At 44.4% G+C, this 18,002-nt stretch overlaps 1 protein-coding gene and 1 non-coding gene across 5 annotated transcripts in view; both read right to left on the reverse strand.

The window, feature by feature from the left end:
* Window positions 1–18,002, reverse strand: part of URB1 (URB1 ribosome biogenesis homolog) — a 125,562-nt gene that overhangs the window by 101,916 nt on the left and 5,644 nt on the right. For all 4 annotated transcript variants that reach the window (XR_008622432.2, XR_008622431.2, XR_612781.4 and 1 more), the window contains exons 2-7: window positions 12,737–12,876; window positions 11,530–11,681; window positions 10,647–10,779; window positions 5,668–5,764; window positions 2,625–2,710; window positions 893–1,018 (exon numbers count right to left, since the gene is read on the reverse strand). Coding sequence is in view for 1 of the 4 variants with exons in the window: in XM_003824001.5 (XP_003824049.4) it covers window positions 893–1,018; window positions 2,625–2,710; window positions 5,668–5,764; window positions 10,647–10,779; window positions 11,530–11,681; window positions 12,737–12,876 (734 nt within the window). In the remaining 3 variants the exon portion in view is untranslated. The remainder of the gene's footprint in view (window positions 1–892; window positions 1,019–2,624; window positions 2,711–5,667; window positions 5,765–10,646; window positions 10,780–11,529; window positions 11,682–12,736; window positions 12,877–18,002) is intronic.
* Window positions 4,413–4,548, reverse strand: LOC112438124 (small nucleolar RNA SNORA42/SNORA80 family). Its single transcript, XR_003026604.1, has one exon. It is a non-coding gene; the product is annotated as a small nucleolar RNA SNORA42/SNORA80 family (small nucleolar RNA).

Below are 18,002 nucleotides of genomic sequence, written 5' to 3' on the forward strand. Positions count from 1 at the left end.
CAATAAATGAAAACAACAACAAAAAGATACACCGATCAAGATAAAAGAATACTCTGAAGAGGGGCAAGTTTAAACCTGTATTTTTAAAAGCTTTAAAGTGATCTAATTTCTCTTGTTCATTTGAATAAAATTCCATATTTGGGAGTGTTTTTATGCAGCCTCTGAGGCTTGCTGGTCTAGAGCATACAAAAACATGTTCAAAACAAGAGGACCTGGGCAAGTCTCCAAGATAAAAGGAGGTGAAATATTAGGCTCTTGAGAGGTGAATTATTATAACGTTAACAGGAAGTCTGTGCCTTTACTACTCTGGCCAAGTCCATGTTCAGTAACACCCTGAAGAAAATTAAAATATACACTGGCATTGGGTCAATGTTAGGAGCAGCTGTTTCAATTTAGCACGAGTTAACTACCACAAAATAAATTATATATGTCAGTAGGTGAGGCTCCTAGACATTCAGGATCCTGAGGTTAAAAACAAACAAACAAACAAACAAACAAACAAAAAACACACAACAAGCCTTGAAACTCCAACAACTGGACATGAAAGAATGGAAGGATGGGAAGGCAGAGGTAAAGCAAGAGGAAAAGATGGCCGGGATGACCCTGCAGGTCTAACAGGCAAGTGCTGCAGGGAAAACTAAGACATGGCTCAGCCCAAGGAAATCATAGTTTTCTAATTAAAAAAAAAAATTATTAGCATGATTAAGAAATTAGGGGAAAAAAATCCTATTGCAGTTAGCAGAGGGTTAATACAACCATATAACCACAGTCAAAAGAAACAGATCAAATGAGGGGACTTCAAGTCTGGTGCGGTGTTGAGAATTCTCCCTCTCCCAACCCTGAGGATCAAATTCCAACAACGAGGTCAACGAAAACCAAAAAGTGTCTGCACCTTGACATTTTCTGGGTTCACATCGGTAATCCCATTCCAGTTGTACAGCGATGCTATGTGGTTCAATAACTGCCCCGTAAAGAAACGCACCTTCTGGGTTTTTGTGATATTTTTATTGTGAACTACCTGAAACAATAATAAAACAAATGAAGTTCATGGAATTCAATTATTTTTTAAATGGTGCTTACTGTTTTCTCATCATTATAAAAATAATGCTTGCTAGTGGCAGAAAATTTGGTTTAAAAAAAGGACAAACATAAAGGGAAATTCACCAATATTCCCAACCATCCTAGGATATCGTTACTATTTTGATATATTTCCTTTCAGTCACCACCCACACCCACACAATATACATGTGTATGTATTCGTTATTTTTTGCCTGAGATTTTATTTATATATGATTACTTATGAAGCATAAGCCTTTTCCACGTCATTAAACATCCCTTTAGAACATTTTGGGGGGCTAAATACCATTCTATCCTATGAGTGGACCACAACTTATCTAACCATTCCCCTGGTGTTTACAATTAGTTGTTTCTAAATTCTGGCTATTCTCCATAAAGCTGTGATTAGCATCCTTGAACATAGTCTTCATTGCATCTGACTTTGGACTTGACACTGGTTCCTGCAAGTAGAATTGTGGCACAAATTCTCAGCTCCACCCAAACCTAACCCCAGAATCCCTATGGGTGTGGCCCAGGTATATATATTTCAGATACATTCCCCTAGAGGTTCTGATGCAACTCCCCCAGTTCAGAACAACCATACGTCACAGTCCATGAACATATTTAAGACCTCTGACACATCCTGTCAGAACTGTTATCTTCCATAGGGGATACAACACTTCCTCCTCAAGAAAGTATCTGATTCAAAGCATCCTTGCTAGCACTGAACACCATTGTTTTTAAAAGTCAATGCTATTTTAGTAGGCAAAAAAATCTGTATGTCATTATTTGCTTTACTTTAAATTAGGGTTTCTCAACCTCAGCTCTATTGACACTTGGGGCCAGGTAATTGTTATGGGGGCCATCCTGGGCATTACAGGATGTTCGGCAGCATCCCTGCTGTCTCCCCACTAGGCACCAGTTGTACCTCCCCAGTTGTGACAATGCAAAATGTCTTCAGAGATTGACAAATGTCTCGTAGAAGGCAAAATTGCCCCCAGTTGAGAATCACTCTTTAAAATACTTCGAAAATAAAGTCCTTTCATGCTTATTAGCCATTTTCATGAGGCCTCTGGACAACTTGTCATGTTGGGAGGGTCATAGAGTTTTTCTTACTGATGATTTAAAGTGTTTCTGTATTAAAGGCAGTGATCTTTTTAGCAAGTTTTAAAATATCAATAAGATGCTTGCAAAAGGCAGAATATGGAACATGACACAAAACAACATTTTGCTAGATATGTGAATGAAGTATTATTTATAATTTACAGCTCACAATGATTACTTTGGGTTGCTGTGAAATGTTGACCAGCAGCTTTTCTGCTGCTGTAATAAAACAGCAGCCATGTCTGGACATCACTGGCTGCTTCAGCTATTCTTTAACCTTCTAGCCCCAGGATATGCTCATCAACAAGAACAAGTTTCTGCTTAGGGAAGAGTTTTCCACTCAACCAATACAACAATCTATGTAACATAAGATGTTGTAGCTCTACAGTCCTGTAAAACACCGGAGAATATCTCCATTCCCAAGGGAAAACAGACAACAGAAACGCTGATCACCAAGCACATACCTTTGTTTTCAGTGTGGATAATAAAATATTGATGGTAGAGATCCTATCTTCCTTTATCCCTGAGCTAAAAATGCAAGGAATAAATTCTGAAAGTAAAAGTTTCAAAGCATTAAATTCAAAAATATTTTGAAAATGAGAATAGACGAGAGAATATTACTGTTTAGGTGGTACAGCAAACAATGCCATTTACTTTTTCAAGTTTTTTTTTTTTTAAACTATACAAGTTTCCGGTAGAAATAACCACTTCCATGACATAAGAAATCAAGAAGCCAGGCAGAGTGGCTCATGCCTGTAAGCCCAGCACTACAGGAGGCCAAGGTGGGAGGATCCCTTGAGGCCAGGAGTTCAAGACCAGCCTGGGCAATATAGCAAGACCCTGTCTCTAAAAAAAAATTTAAAAATTAGCTGGGTATGGTGGTGCACACCTGTAGTCTTACTGTAGTCTTAGGTACCTAAGAGGCTGAGGTGGCAGGATCACCAGTACCCAGGAGTTTGAGGTTGCAGTAAGCCATGATCGCACCACTGCACTCCAGCCTAGGCAACAGAGCAAGACGCTGTCTCCAAAAAAAAAAAAACAAAAACAAAAAGGAAGAAAGAAAAGAAATCAAGAGCACCTACAAGCGAACCAATGACAGAACTTTTTAAGAAGCTCAGTAGGTCTTTAGTTCCATTTTACTTTTCTTTTCTCATATTAAAATTAATTAAATGCTATTTGAAAGAGAATGTACGGTATAACAAACTAATACAATTTCTCTCTTGCTTAGACTTGCTGAGATGTGTTTAAAGAGATGGTCATGATTTTTTAAGTTGGCAGTAGAATTTTGGGTGATTTAGTTTACTTTTTGCTTTCTCTTCCTACTTTTCAATCCCCAAGGAAATGGCCACCAGAGCTTGACACTGTATCATTATTAATGCAGTGGTGACAGTGGGCAGAAGCAGCAAAACAATTACAAATTTCCTTGCTCCACACATGCTTACTGAGCACACAGAATTTCTACAAAAGCAAATTCATTATTTGTGAAAAAGGAAAAATCAGAAAATACCAGACAAACCAAAAGAATAAGTCAAAGCTTCAGTACCGAGAAGTTAACACTGTTAACATCATCTGAGTTAACTATTACCCTTCTGATGTATTCATGCTACTCTATTTGAGTAAAATGAGGTCATACTTTATAGTTTTATAGTTTACACCCAATCATGTATCACTAAAAAACTTTGAAATCATTAAGTGCAGCATGTTTTTTTTCTTTTTGAGACAGGGCCTCCCCCTGTCCTCCAGGCTAGAGTGCAGTGGCGCAATCTCCACTTACTGCAGCCTTGACATCCCAGGCTCAAGCAATTCTCCCACCTCAGCTTCCCAAGTAGCTGAGACAACAGGTACACGCCAACACACCCAGCTAACTTTTGTTTTGTTTGTTTGTTTGTTTGTTTGTTTGTTTTGGTAGAGACAGAATCTCACTATGTTGTCCAGGATGGTCTCAAGAACTCCCGGGCTCAAGCAATCCTCCAGCCTCCAACTCCCAAAATGCTGGGATTACAGGTGTGAGCCACGACGGCCAGCCTCCAGAGTATTTTTAATCGCTGCATTCCATCTTATGACCAGTCCCCAATTTGCTCAGCCAGTCCCTTACTGGTGGATAGTTACAAGACCCATTTCCAGCTAATATAAATATTATTCCCTAACAAAACCTCTACTCACATCTTTAATTATTTCACTGGGATAAATGACTAGACATGGAATTGCAGGATCAAGTATCTTAAAAGTTTTTTTTATCTTTTTTCTTTATCTATTGTGCAACCCACTTCAGTGCCAGCAGCCTACGGGCACAGAGGCCAGGCAATGGTTCGGGGCTACAGTTTGCTCTGGCATGGGGTACTATGAGAGGTCCAGGGGGACGGGCCCATCATAAATCCAAACCCATGCATAAGCACCTTAAAAGTTTTGATGTGTACGGCCAAACTTCCCAGCAGAAACATTAAACTGTAGTACGTTCCAGCCCCCTTCAACAGTGTAAATGGTACCAACTGTCATTGAATAAAAGGCCAGACAGCTGAAATGGCCCACGGGAATTTGAAGAAACTACTGGCCCTGGCAGCAGCAAGATATCCTGAACCTAGTGCCTGGTAACAAGTAGGAAAAAAAAAAATCTGTCTGCTGCATTATGCAGAGACCGCATCTCCACTCTCATGCTGCTCCACCACAGCAGCAATGGAGCGCCCCACACAGACCAGGCTGACCACATACAGGGTGACCGCCACCTGCACTCTCCTCCTAAATCGTCCCGACAGTCACATTCCAGGGGCAGTCCAGATCTCCCATCCTGGGAGGGAGAAGAAGGGCTGGAGACCCAAACACCCTGGGTACAGCACCCTGCTACTCCTCCTCAATAACTCCCAGAGTTCCGGCCAGGACATGGGACTGCTCCTCACCTCCAGACAGGCCAGGATTCCAGGGAATCTTACTGAGCAACTGCCATGTGCTGAGCTAAGTGCTGCCATTTATCATCTTAGTGAATCTCTTGATAAAATGCAAGGGGCCCTAGCAGATTAAATGATGCCAAGCCTCACTCTAGGGACACAGCCACCAAAAGGTGGTCAAGTTGGAATTCTCTGAAGCCCTGTTACTGATGTTCTCGTAACACAGGTCTAAGCCACCAAAGAAACTAACTTTATTTTTTAAAACGACATCTCCCAAGGAAATCCAGGTAGCCAGGGCTATGAGTCTGAGTAGGTTCCATAGCCATAAAGCCTCCTTTGTTTGCCCGACTCTGCCTCTCTGAAGTCTGCATTTATCCTGTTATGGCATCATTCAGCATTCCAGACGGCATAACAGGAACAACTCTGTTCACTCTGACCAGTGATATCAAAATGGTACTGACCAAGGCTTTGCACCCGCTCACCCACCTCCCTTCCCCACACCCTTCAATCTGGTGTACACAGCAACTGCAAAGGCTGCAGACTTTTTTTGAACTTGGAAGAAACGGTTTGCAGTAGGTTTTTCAAAACAAATGGGCTTTCCTAACGGACAAGGGAGTACACCTACCTTTCACTTCCAACACCTGCACTATAGTGCTGTCATCACCCGCAATTAAAAAGGAGAGAGCAAACTGAATGTAGGCCTGCCGAACGTCGTACACTCCCTAGAGGACAAAGGAGACCTACATGTCACATGCATATTCCACATACAGCCAAAGGAATCAGCAACACAGTGGCCAAGCACACCCCTCCCGTCTCAACATCACCAGCCCCCCAGCCTTGTCCCCAGTTACCAGGGGATGCAAGTCTGAAACCAATGCTCATTCTCCATGGAAAGTAAAAAATTTTTTCTGTTCTCTTTCCCCGGTAATCTTCTCTACTTTCCTTCTCTTTCAAGCCCTATTCTCAATACAAAAGTATGGGTAAAAAATAGTAGTGTTCCCTTCCCTGACTATAACACATACATTTTCGTTTCTTGGCCACTTTGGTGTAGAGCAAGACTCTCAGCCTGCCTAGATCCATCTCCTCTTGCTTGCTGATGAAAATAATCTGTTTTTGAAAATCCAGAGATGATGAAATGGCTGGTACTGCTTTTGGTGAGACATCAATGTGGTGATGTCTGGTTTTTATGAGATATTATAAATAACTTATTAGCTCATACCACAAACCAAAGCACAGATGCTGTCACGTTACTAACCCTGTTAGGCCTTCCCAGGGTTGTAGCCAGCACTGTCCACATGCATCAGCCACCAACCAGGGCACTGGGCACGTTTGGGGAGGGCCCCAACACCGTGACAGCAGCCAGTGCCTCTAGGGAAGCCGCTGATCAGCTTCCCCTCCCAGTATCATTAAGACAAAGCTGTGTCACATCACTCCTCGTTTTGTATCTAAGGAACTCAAGGCATGTGGTCATGTCAGTCTCTCATCAGCTGTTCCAGAACTAGCAGGTGTGCCTGGATCCTCCATTGCTTACACCCAGCACTATTCTCTACTTCACAGTTACTCCAAAGATACCTTCATTCACTGCCAAGAAATAAGTTAATATCACAACAAATCACTGCCCCAAAATGCCTGGGAAAATTAAGGAGTAATCTCTGCCTTCCAGATAGTTCTGTTCCACTTAGTAGTAGCAGGAGAGGCGGTGGCAGTAGTAGTGATGATGATGATGAGGAGGAGGAGAACAATGTTTACAGAGCACTTACTATGTGCCAGGCACTGTATCAAATGCTGCACATCCGTGATCTCATTTACTCCTCATAACAGCCTGAGGGAGAGATGCCCACACCACACCCATTTTACAGATGAGAAAACTGAGGGTTCAAAAACTCAGCCGGACACGGTGGCTCATGCCTATAATCCCAGCACATTGGGAGGCCAAAGAGGGTGGATCACTTGAGGTTAGGAGTTCGAAACCAACCCGGCCAACATGGTGAAACCCTGTCTCTACTAAAAATACAAAAATTAGCTGGGTATGGTGGTAGGCGCCTATAATCCCAGCTACTCGGGAGGCTGAGACTTAAGCCCGGGAGGCAGAGGTTGCAGTGAGCAGAGATCACGCCACTGCACTCCAACCTGGGCGACAGAGCGAGACTCCATCTCAAAAAAAACAAAAAAAGATTTCACTCGAGGTGACACAGCTAATTAAGTACCAGAACTGAGATAAGAAGTAATTGTACAAACATACGACTTATGTTCAACTACAGAGAAGTTCTTCCTTCTTCACAAGATTCTGTGGCATTTTCCATTTTCATTTCACTTTTTCTCAGGGTGCAAGGACCATACTTGGCATCAGTTAGGTTTCTGTGCAAGTCTTTAATTAATTCCATCTTATTTTGTTGGGTCTATGTTTCTTCTGGAGAAAAGGAAGGCTATCCAACCCATGCTCCCTAATATGTGGATCAAGGCCTTGCACACTCATTACATTTATTGAGTTTATCCCCGTCCATGTCACACAGCATCTCAGCAAGACCTTATTACACCAATGTGAGTTTCTTCCAAAACTGAGGCCTTCAAACTATCCTCTCTGTTCTGAGGACCTATCTGTGTGTCTCATCACAATAAGGAGTTTGCATCCAATGATCACTGGTGCCGAGAATGTGCAGCACTTCCATAGTGTCAGCAACGCTCCAGTGCCTTAACCCACCAATTCAGTTTTTATGAAACACTCATTCCATTCAAGATGCCATCATCTCAGGCCAAGAGAGGGTGCAAAGTTTACCAAGATGTTGTCCCTGTCCTCAGGAAGCTTAAGGTGCTCCCAAGCCATCTCTATGCCTCATTGTTCAAATAAACATGCCATCTAATTCAAGCAGTTAATTTTCTTGATCTACACAGGCCTTGTGTTCCAGATGAATGCTGGTAAAATGCTAAAACATGCCTGGCAAAATTAAATTAAGTTCTGTCTTTTCCCTGCTAGTGGAAAGTTCCTGTGCTTTTATTTTGTGTCCACTGAAGTAACAGTACTGGGAGTCAGGGCCCTGGAATGCTGGTCCAGGTTTTCTGCCATTCTACATCTTTCTATCCTGCTGGTACACAGCAGAACTAGACCTCCTGTGGGTCCCTCCAGCAATGAATTTATAAATGAAAAGGGATTTAGTTATCACCTCCTGGCTTCCATCTTTTATATCCCAGACAACTCCAAATTTCATGTCCTGACATGATGGAGGAACTGGGTAAGATCCCCAGGACACAGCAGCTGCCCACTCTAGGCTCTGCCACTGTCGTGGCCCCCTGGGGCTCCATCCTCTGTTTCCAGTCCTCTCCATCAAAGGCGTCCCACGCCTACTGCAAGTGGACCACATGCCTGCTCTTCATTCCCACCCTGTGACCTCACAGGGTTATTATTCCAGGAAGAAAACGTCCTGAACTCTTCAGGGCTTGTTCTGCAAAACATTGTCTAAAACAGACCAAAATACATTTGGTAAAACTGCTCTTTGGCACAGGATTTTAACAATGCTTTCTTTGGCTGGATGAATATTATCTATAACCCTCCTTCTTCATGAGGCTTTAATAATTTCCTCCAAAATGTTAACATATATTCATTAAAAAAAAAAAACCCTGCCAGCACTTCAACAACTAAATAGCATTTAAAAAAAAAAAAAAAAAAAAAAAGCAGGGGATGGCATGAGGGAGAAAAACTCAAAGACTCAAAAGGGATCAAAGATATTTAAGAAACGTATCAACCAAATGCAATGTGGACTTTGTTTGGATCCCGATCTGAATCACAAAGTGTAAAAACATTTTTGAGACGGAAAAAACCTGAGACCAAACTGAGTAATAGATGATAGTGAGAAATTATTAATGTGTTAGGCGTGATAATGGCACTGTGGTTTCTGTTCTTTAAAAGGTCTTTTTCTGTTAGAGTACATGCTGAAATATTTATAGTGAAATATGATTCACGTCTGGGATTTGCTATAATCGACTGCCCCAGAGGAAACTGAAAAGGTGGAGGGTGGGGACAGCGGCTGAAGCTGGACAGCTGGTACAGGGGTTCCTCACGCTGCTCTATTTTTAAATGTTCCTAACAGTTCCTTATTAAATGTAATGTCTCAACTCCATTTCCTATAACATATAAGAAATCTAAGATACTTATTACAGATTACACAATGAAAGTAAAAACACTTTCAACTTGACTGTAACTCCCATTTTACAGATCCTGGAGAGGTAAAATAATGTGCCCTGAGACCCTGAGATGAAACGGCTTGTGTGTGGCCCTGCAGCCGGGGTTCAGGACGGGAAGCCCTTTCCCACGCTGTCTGGGCTCCTAAAGTCTATTTCACTTAGACGGCGGGGAGGGCTGAGATCAAAAGAGATGGGTGGGGAGGGCATCTGATGGATAATTACTGCCAGGCTTACTGCCAGGTAAGACCAAAGAACCGTGATATTTGCCCTCGTCTGCAAATAGCACACACATTCTTTTTATTAGAAACGTATTTAAATGTCAGGAGCCATTACTCATTGAATGGAATTTGTTGACACATGGATAAAGCATAGTATCTAAGAGACATTAAGACCTGGAATTTTTTTCCTTAGAGAATACCTTATTTGTAATTCCAGTAAAACCCTCAACACCAGGCCAATCTCACAGAGCCATAAAAGCTACTTGGTATTATCAACCCTTTAGCCCAATTCCCAGCTATGTAGAAACTCTTAGTTCCCAGGGATACTGACAGAACAAGGCAGCACACTGTTATAGAAGTGAATTATTCTAATGTGGTTCTCCACCGCAGCAGATGGGATGGGCTGATACCTGTCCCCTTGTTCTTCATGTTCAGGAAGAGGGTGACACTCTGGCCAGGGCTGTTCACAGCACTGAATTCCAGCAGGGGAGCTGATATGGCAACCAGAAGAGGCCCTTCGACAGACAACCTGGAGCCAGCACACACGATGGGAGGATGCCCTCTCTCAAGCTCAGGAGTCCTCCAAGTGTGCCTGCTCCCCAAGAACCTTTCCAAACCCAAGTGAAATTTCAAAAGCCACCAGGGAATTTTTGTTTCACAGGTTTCCTGAAAACCAACCATCCACACTCCCATTTTTCCTGGGCACAATCCAACCCTTACCCATCACAAGATTGTAACTGGGAGGCAAAAGTCACTTATTAAAAAGCCATAAAAGTCCTCTTTGAGGACGTCACTGGCTTAGAGCTTCAAGGGCTTTCTCCGAGGTGGGCAGAACAGGAACAGAGGACTGGGACACGCTACAAGCTTCAGGGCCATGGGCACATGGAGGGTATTTCATTTACCAGGAGAGGAGATGCCCACAGCTAAGTCATCCTCACAACCAGGAAGGCCCTGTGCCACTCAGCCCCCAGGAGCTTCCTCAGATGTCCCCATTGTTCAGGCTCTGCCAGGTTCTGGCCCTATCGCCAGCCTGAAGTGAGTCCTGTCCTCACAGACAGATCCTGTGGCTGCTGACACACACCCTTCTACATAGACACCTCTCATTTCATCTGTGTGGGGATCAGGGCCAGAGAATGGAGGAAAAACCACTACAGTCCTCCAAGGGAAGGAGACCCATGGAAGGCACGAGACACTGTGGTCCCCTCACCTTTGAATCCCTCTTGGTCACCAGGGTGTACAAGGTCTTTTTATTCAAATCAAAATGGCTGCAGACGTCCCTGGCAGCTTCCGGACCCTGGGTCACCATGGCGGTCATCAGGCTCAGGCAGGCGCGAGCCAACCTGCACAGGGAACCAGAGGAAATCGGACACGTCAAGAACAGCAGAAGCACAGAGCCGCCTCACCACAAAGCCAGCTGCAAGCTGCTTGTGTTATTTGCTATCCCCAAACCAGAAAAAAAGAAGGAAAAAGACATGCTTTTTAAGGAAAAAGAAAAAAAAAGCATAAAGATTCAAAATAACACTAAAAATTAAAACTAAGTAGGATTAACAATATAAACACAAGATTTGAAGATGGACATTTCTCTCTGGAGTGAGCCACTGTGTGATCAAGAGACCACACCTCAGTCCCTGTGACTGCAGAATACAGAGGACGACTTCTTCACAAAGGCATCTCTGAACGCGAGCTCTTGGCTGTCTTTCTGTTCTGCGGTTATCCAGATTCCATGCTTTTCTGAGCACCTGCTACATGCAAGGCCCTGTTCTAGGTGCTGGGAAGGTGGCATTTTATAACACAGGCAAGGCCCTGCCACATGCACCTATAGGATTCCAGTAGAGGGAGTCAGTCAACAGATAATAGCAGCAAGGACAGTAGCAGGCAGGACAAGAGGGACAAGGGGTAAGTAAGAGAGGAGTCAGGGACAGCCAGGGCTGGTCCACAAAGGAAGGGGGCAGAGACTCGGTCACTGCGGCCTCGGAAATAGCTCAGCTCTCCTCTAGCCATAAAGGTAATGACCAAATGCACCTGCGGAGAGCTGAATGCAGACCAAACCCAAAGGCCCATCCTTTGTCACACCAAGGCAGACTGCCTACCTGTAACCTGAGGCATACAGGGACTCACAGATGAGCTTCATGTGGTTGTTCATCAGCTTTTTCACAATGTTGGTTCCCACAACATGGAAATGTGAAAGATCACTTGCTGTCCGCAATAATATGGCCTCGAAAACTTGAAATATTAACATCGTCTGCAAAGACAGAATTGAAACGCTTAGAAATCGTCTCATTTCCTTTCCTCCTGTACATATATGCTCCTTTTGTCTTAGCCATAGTTACTTGTAGGCTTAAAGCCTTCAACATGCAGGATGAGGCCCACCCAGATCCTGAGTCAAAGGTGACAGCTTGGCAGGCTGACCTGCAGGACCCAGGCTCTGCATGTAGCCCCACTCCCATAGTCCAGCAAAATAAAGAACAGCTTGTTAGGGCCAGGCGTGGTGGCTCACGCCTGTAATCCCAGCACTTTGGGAGGCTGAGGTGGGCAGATCACGAGGTCAGGAGATCGAAACCATCCTAGCTAACATGGTGAAACCCCGTCTCTACTAAAAATACAAAAAATTAGCCAGGCGTGGTGGCGGGCGCCTGTAGTCCCAGCTACTTGGGAGGCTGAGGCAGGAGAATGGCATGAACCCAGGATGCGGAGCTTGCAGTGAGCCGAGACTGCGCCACTGCACTCCAGCCTGGGCAACAGAGTGAGACTCCGTCTCAAAAATAAAGAAAGAAAGAAAGAAAGAAAGAACAGCTTGTTTACAATCACAGAAAATCAAATGAGAAGAAAATTCTCTTAATGACTGGGTCTCATTCCTTTAGAGATATTCAGATCTACATCCTTATAGCAATAACCCTGAGATTTCAACAGGCGCATCAATATCCCAATGTTCAATCTCTTTGGAATCAGAAAACAATCATCAATTCATTATGTGTTGTGAGTCTGTGACACCACATGTTTATCTGTTTCCCTTTTGTTTAAATAAACCATACTGAAACCAAGTATATTTTGATTAGGAATCTATGATCCTTCCTTCTGATGTCATTCATCAAATGTTAATAATAAGTGAGAATTTTCCACTAAAATGCTTTCAAGGTCATGGAGGCAAAAAATGAATACATTCCTACAGCACAGGGACAAAGCATCATTTTCTATAGAAAGTTGGTAATGGAAATTTCTATCACATTTTTCCTCATCAAACTTAACAGCAGCATTAACTTTTCTTCTCTTCATCAAGCCATGTAAGGAACAACTTACTTCACTTTCAGGTCGTTTCTCTCCACTTAGGAGCTGGAAAATTTCGACACACTCAACAGAAATCTTTATATACCCTTCCACGACATCATACACATCTTCTCGTGGTAGCTTCTTGGCAGCAGACACAAACGCTTCCAAGCCTGAAAAAAAAGTTATGTTCAAACATTAACAAGGTCAGTCTTCTTAGAAACAATCACAGCCACCACTGCAACCTGCTTTCCCCATTCTGTGACCTTCCCCGATCCACCTACACTGCACAGAAGCTACTATGAATGCTATCAACTTAACTGTTTCTCTCCAAAATTCATGTTGAAACCCTAAACCCGGCCGGGCGCGGTGGCTCACGCCTGTAATCCCAGCACTTTGGGAGGCCAAGGCAGGCAGATCACCTGAGGTCAGGAGTTCAAGACCAGCCTGGCCAACATGGTGAAACCCCCTCTCTACTAAAAATACAAAAATTAGCCAGGTGTGGTGGCACATATCTGTAGTCCCAGCTACTTGGGAGGCTGAGGCAGAATTGTTTGAACTCAGGAGGCAGAGGTTACAGTGAGCCGAGATCACGCCATTGCACCCCAGCCTAGGTGACAGAGCAAGACTCTGTCTCAGGAAAAAAAAAAAAAAAAAGAAAGAAACCCTAAGCCCTAAAAAGACAGTATTTGGAGATATAGTCTTTTAGGAGATTACTCAGGTTAAATGAGTTCATGAGGGTGAGGTCCTGATCTAATAGGATTGGTGTCCTTAGAGGAGAAGGAGACATCAGAGAGCTCCCTCTCTGCATGTGGATAGAGGAAAGGCCATGTGAGGACACAGCAAGAGGGCAGTTGTCTGCAAGCCAGGACGTGCCCTTACCAGGATGTGACTAGGCCAATGCCTTGATCGTGGACGTGGCCTTCAGAACTGTGAGGAAATAAATTCCTCTTGTTTAAGCCACCCAGTCTATGGTATTTTGTTATGGCTGCCCTAGTAGATTAATCCACAAGGACATTATGAACACACTTAGAAACCATGAAGGCAATAAGGAATGAGACAAACTGAGTGCCAACGTGACTCCCAGGTTTGACTACTGAGTCTGGCAATGACTTGTCTGGATCCCCATATAGCTTTTGTTCCCTCAACTGTAGAATGGGTATAACAAGAAAAACCATATAGAGCATGGTAACGAAACATTACCAAGAGCTTTACTTACATGACATCAGCTAATTCTCACTGCAACCCTCCACCCTAGGTATGAGTATTTTTTTCCCTAGGTACTAGTATTTCACAGATGAGAAAACTGAGGCCCTTGTCCAAAGGTACACAGCTTAGGAGAGGTAGAGCCAGGACTCCAATCCAGGCAGTCGGGCTCCTGAGCCCATATTCTCCCTCCACGAACTGGATGATTCCTGCTCATGCAATGGAGCTGATGCCTGTTGCTCTGAGTGCACTGGCACACAGAGTGTCCGTGCTGCACCTGGCCCACAGTCAGCATGCCAAGCATCAGTTGACATCAGTGCTCTTTCAAAACCCAAAGGAGGGCACCCCACTAGAGTGTTTCCCCATAAGGCCACCCCAGAAGTTCCCCACTCAAAAATCTCCCCTCTCAACAGCCTGAGGATTCTACTACCCTTCCTGCAATTAATACAACCTCCCCTCCCCTACCACTGACACCTGAATCTGAACCCCCACCACAACCCCACCCTACCAACTGGGAGCCACCTGTGTGCCGCTGCCCACAGAATTCTCCTGCCAGAACCTGTTCTATAAAACTGCCTTTCAGAGAATCACTTGAACCTGCCTCTCGGAGAATCGCTTGAATCCGGGAGGTGGAGGTTGCAGTGAGTCGAGATCGTGCCACTGCACTCCAGCCTGGCAACAGAGTGAGACTCCGTCTCAAAAACAAAACAAAACAAAAAAAACCCTGCCTCTCTCTGGTTCCACTCTTTGGGCCATACTTCTCAAAACTAGGAAGGCAGGGCATGGCAGTGGGTTGGAAGCCGCATGAGAGCGTAAGCTAAAGGTAACACATCTTACTGGGGCCTTCATCTCTTCTGGGGAGTGAAGACTTCACCTTATTCAAAAAAAAAAAAAAAAAAAAAAGCAGAGGAAGGGACTAAATATTTCTATTAAAACCCACTTAGTAATGACCAATACAGTAAAATGTAAAATGCCACAAACTTTAAGAAATACACTACAGTCTTCATAGACACATCAGAATAGCGTGGTCTGCTTTAGGGAGTGTCTGGGCATCCCTAAGGGGTCCTTCCTTCTCTGCCTTGGGGCCCCAGGCAATGGATCTAATCCTTCTTTCCCACACCAGCTGCCATCACCCTAGTCAGCACCTCTGAAGACCAAACACTTCCTTTAACCTCTCTCCAGAAATGAGAGTTTCGAGATCCTTCTGTGTTCAGGTCACTCTCTATGTTCCCTTGAAGCATGAGGCCCAGAACAGGGCTTGGTACTGCAGGTGAGCTCCACTAGCTGAGCAGAGAGGACCAACACATGCTTCCTCTTGGACAGCAATTCTGCGTGTCTCAGATTCAAGTCCTGACGCTGCTAAGCCACATCTGCCCGGGGACGCATGAGCAGGCCATTGCACCAAAACCATACCAGAAAAGAACAAAATTGGAGCCAGACTCCTGGGCACGAATCCCCGCTCAGTCACTTACTAGCTGCATGGTACTCAGTAAGGCACTGAACTCTGAGCTCTGGGTACCTCACCTGTATAACGGAACAAGAACAGAACCTACCTGACAGGGTTTGCATGAAGCGTAAAAAGGCTAATTTACACATAAAGCATCCAGCATCACACTTAGGTCAAGGTAAACCCTCAAAACATAAGCAGCCCCCCGGGTGTCCTCAGCAGCAGCAGTGAAAATCCAGTCACATTCGGCCTCTGCCAGCCTCACAGGTGTTTTCAGATCCCCTTTTATGCTGCAACATTTTCCGCAGCAACCACCGCCATTCCTTTAACAGTCACCGAGCAAGTGCATCTGCTATGCCAGGCACCGCTCTGAGCGTCGGGGCCAGACTCCATTGCTGCCGTCTGCAGCGTGGTCTGGTGGTGATTATGAGCAGGCCATGGGTGTTCTGGCCGAGGTGACTGTGAGTTACAGGAGCTCAGTCGGCACAGGCACCCTGGAGTTATGCATAATACCTACTCTGTCCCTCAAGAAAACACAGAATGCAAGTGATAGCAAGGGCTGTTAATACAGAAAGAGCAGTGCAACTACTCACTCTTTTTTAAGGAATTATTCGTCAAACTCTAGCATGTAACTCCGAGCATTCCAGAGTATTACAGGGTGGAAACTGCTGGCCTGTTATGTTTGCCGTCTTTACAGGTTCATCTTTCCATACACCATTTACTGGGCACCTACCAGGTGCTCCAGGCATCACAGGGGGTGCCCGAGACGTGCTGGTGAGCAAATTAGAAATGGCCTCTACCCACATGGTCCTTACAATCTAATGATAGAGACCAATGTGAGTATTTATTAAGCACCTACCGCAATCACTTACATAGACACGTATAGCACCTGTAGTAAGTGCTATGAAGCAAACATCAAGAGTGTAATGAGGACTGTACCTAGGGAACATGATCTAGATTAGAGGGTTGGGAAGGTTTCCTTTGAAGAAGTAATGCTGAACCTATTATTAATAATAGTAAACGTAAGTATTGAGGGGGCAGAGGGTGAGACCACATTCCAGGCCCCAAGGCTGGAGGGTACACTGGAGCCAGGTGAGTGGGGAGGGGTGACTGAGTGAGTGGGGGAGGGCAGCCTGAGATGAAGTCAAAGAAGCAGGCGGGGCTAGATGAAGCAATGGAAATGACTTTGGATTTTATCCTAAGGGCAGTGGGATACCACTGAAGGGTGTCATGAGAGGAGTGACATAATCAGATTTGGAGCTCTGAAGGATCATTTGACTGCTGCACACAGCACGGGCTGTAGGGAAGCAACAGCAAGAGAGACCAATTCTGGGCAACTCCAGCCACGGTCCCAGCAGGGACTGATGATGCCTGGACTAGAATGATGATGAAGGAAAGAGGGGGAGCAGACAGATTCCAGAAATTCTCAGGAGGAGAATCAACCACCAAGGCCAGGGGAAAGACTGATGCAGACGGAGGGTTCTGGCAGGAACATCCAGCTAATCAGAATTACCACTTATGCAGTGGGGAAACCAGAAGCAATGTGGGGAGAAGGAGATCAAGAGTTTAACCATTAGTGTACTCTCTTACAGTATGGCCTTTTCTCTATCACCAGTGGAGTCGTGGGCAAACACTTTCAAAGGAACTGGCTTAGAGCCAAACCCTTCTTGATGGGGGATCCTCCCACAGGCTGACACTGATCCACTCTGGAACATCCTCAGTCCTTACCAATCTAACCTGGCAGCTCTTGTTCCTCCACTACATGAAGGGAGCATCATCAGAACCCTTCCCTCACATGCCTGGTGAAAACAAAGTCTCCTAACAGCCATCAACTTCACTTCCCTGATCTTCCAGCAATCCTATCATAGAAGGTTATGAGAGCGTATAAAGAGGAAGAGAGGAGGAGAGAATCCAAGATACAGAGCAGATTCAAACACAAGTTCAACACAGCCTCAAACAAGGGATCCACACTTTCACCCATTGACTCAGCTTTGCCCCATCTTTCAACTACTCACCTACACCCATGCCCTGTCAACCCGGGTCTCCTTCTGACATGTGTTCAAATGATGTAGCACCTGAATGTCATGAGGCTCTCTGTGCAAGACCATGAAATATAGATACTACATCTTTTTAACAATTAAACGTGCTCTTTCTTCTGCCAGTAAGGTTCCTGTCCCTGTCCCATCCTACAATCCTTTTGAAAAGCCACTTCCTCTGATGGCCAGTGATGATGAGCATTTTTTCATGTGTCTTTTGGCTGCATAAATGTCTTCTTTTGAGAAGTGTCTGTTCATATCCTTTGCCCACTTTTGATGGGGTTGTTTGTTTTTTTCTTGTAAATCTGTTTGAGTTAATTGTAGATTCTGGATATTAGCCCTTTGTCAGATGAGTAGATTGCAAAAATTTTCTCCCATTCTGTAGGTCACCTGTTCACTCTGATGGTAGTTTCTTTTGCTGTGCACAAGCTCTTTAGTTTAATTAGATCCATCAGAGAAATGCAAATCAAAACCACAATGAGATACCATCTCACACCAATTAGAATGGCGATCATTAAAAAGTCAGGAAACAAGAGGTGCTGGAGAGGATGTGGAGAAATGGGAACACTTTTACACTGTTGGTGGGACTGTAAACTAGTTCAACCATTGT

Source organism: Pan paniscus, chromosome 22 (assembly GCF_029289425.2).
Source record: "Pan paniscus chromosome 22, NHGRI_mPanPan1-v2.0_pri, whole genome shotgun sequence".
In the NCBI taxonomy this organism is placed as follows: domain Eukaryota; kingdom Metazoa; phylum Chordata; class Mammalia; order Primates; family Hominidae; genus Pan; species Pan paniscus.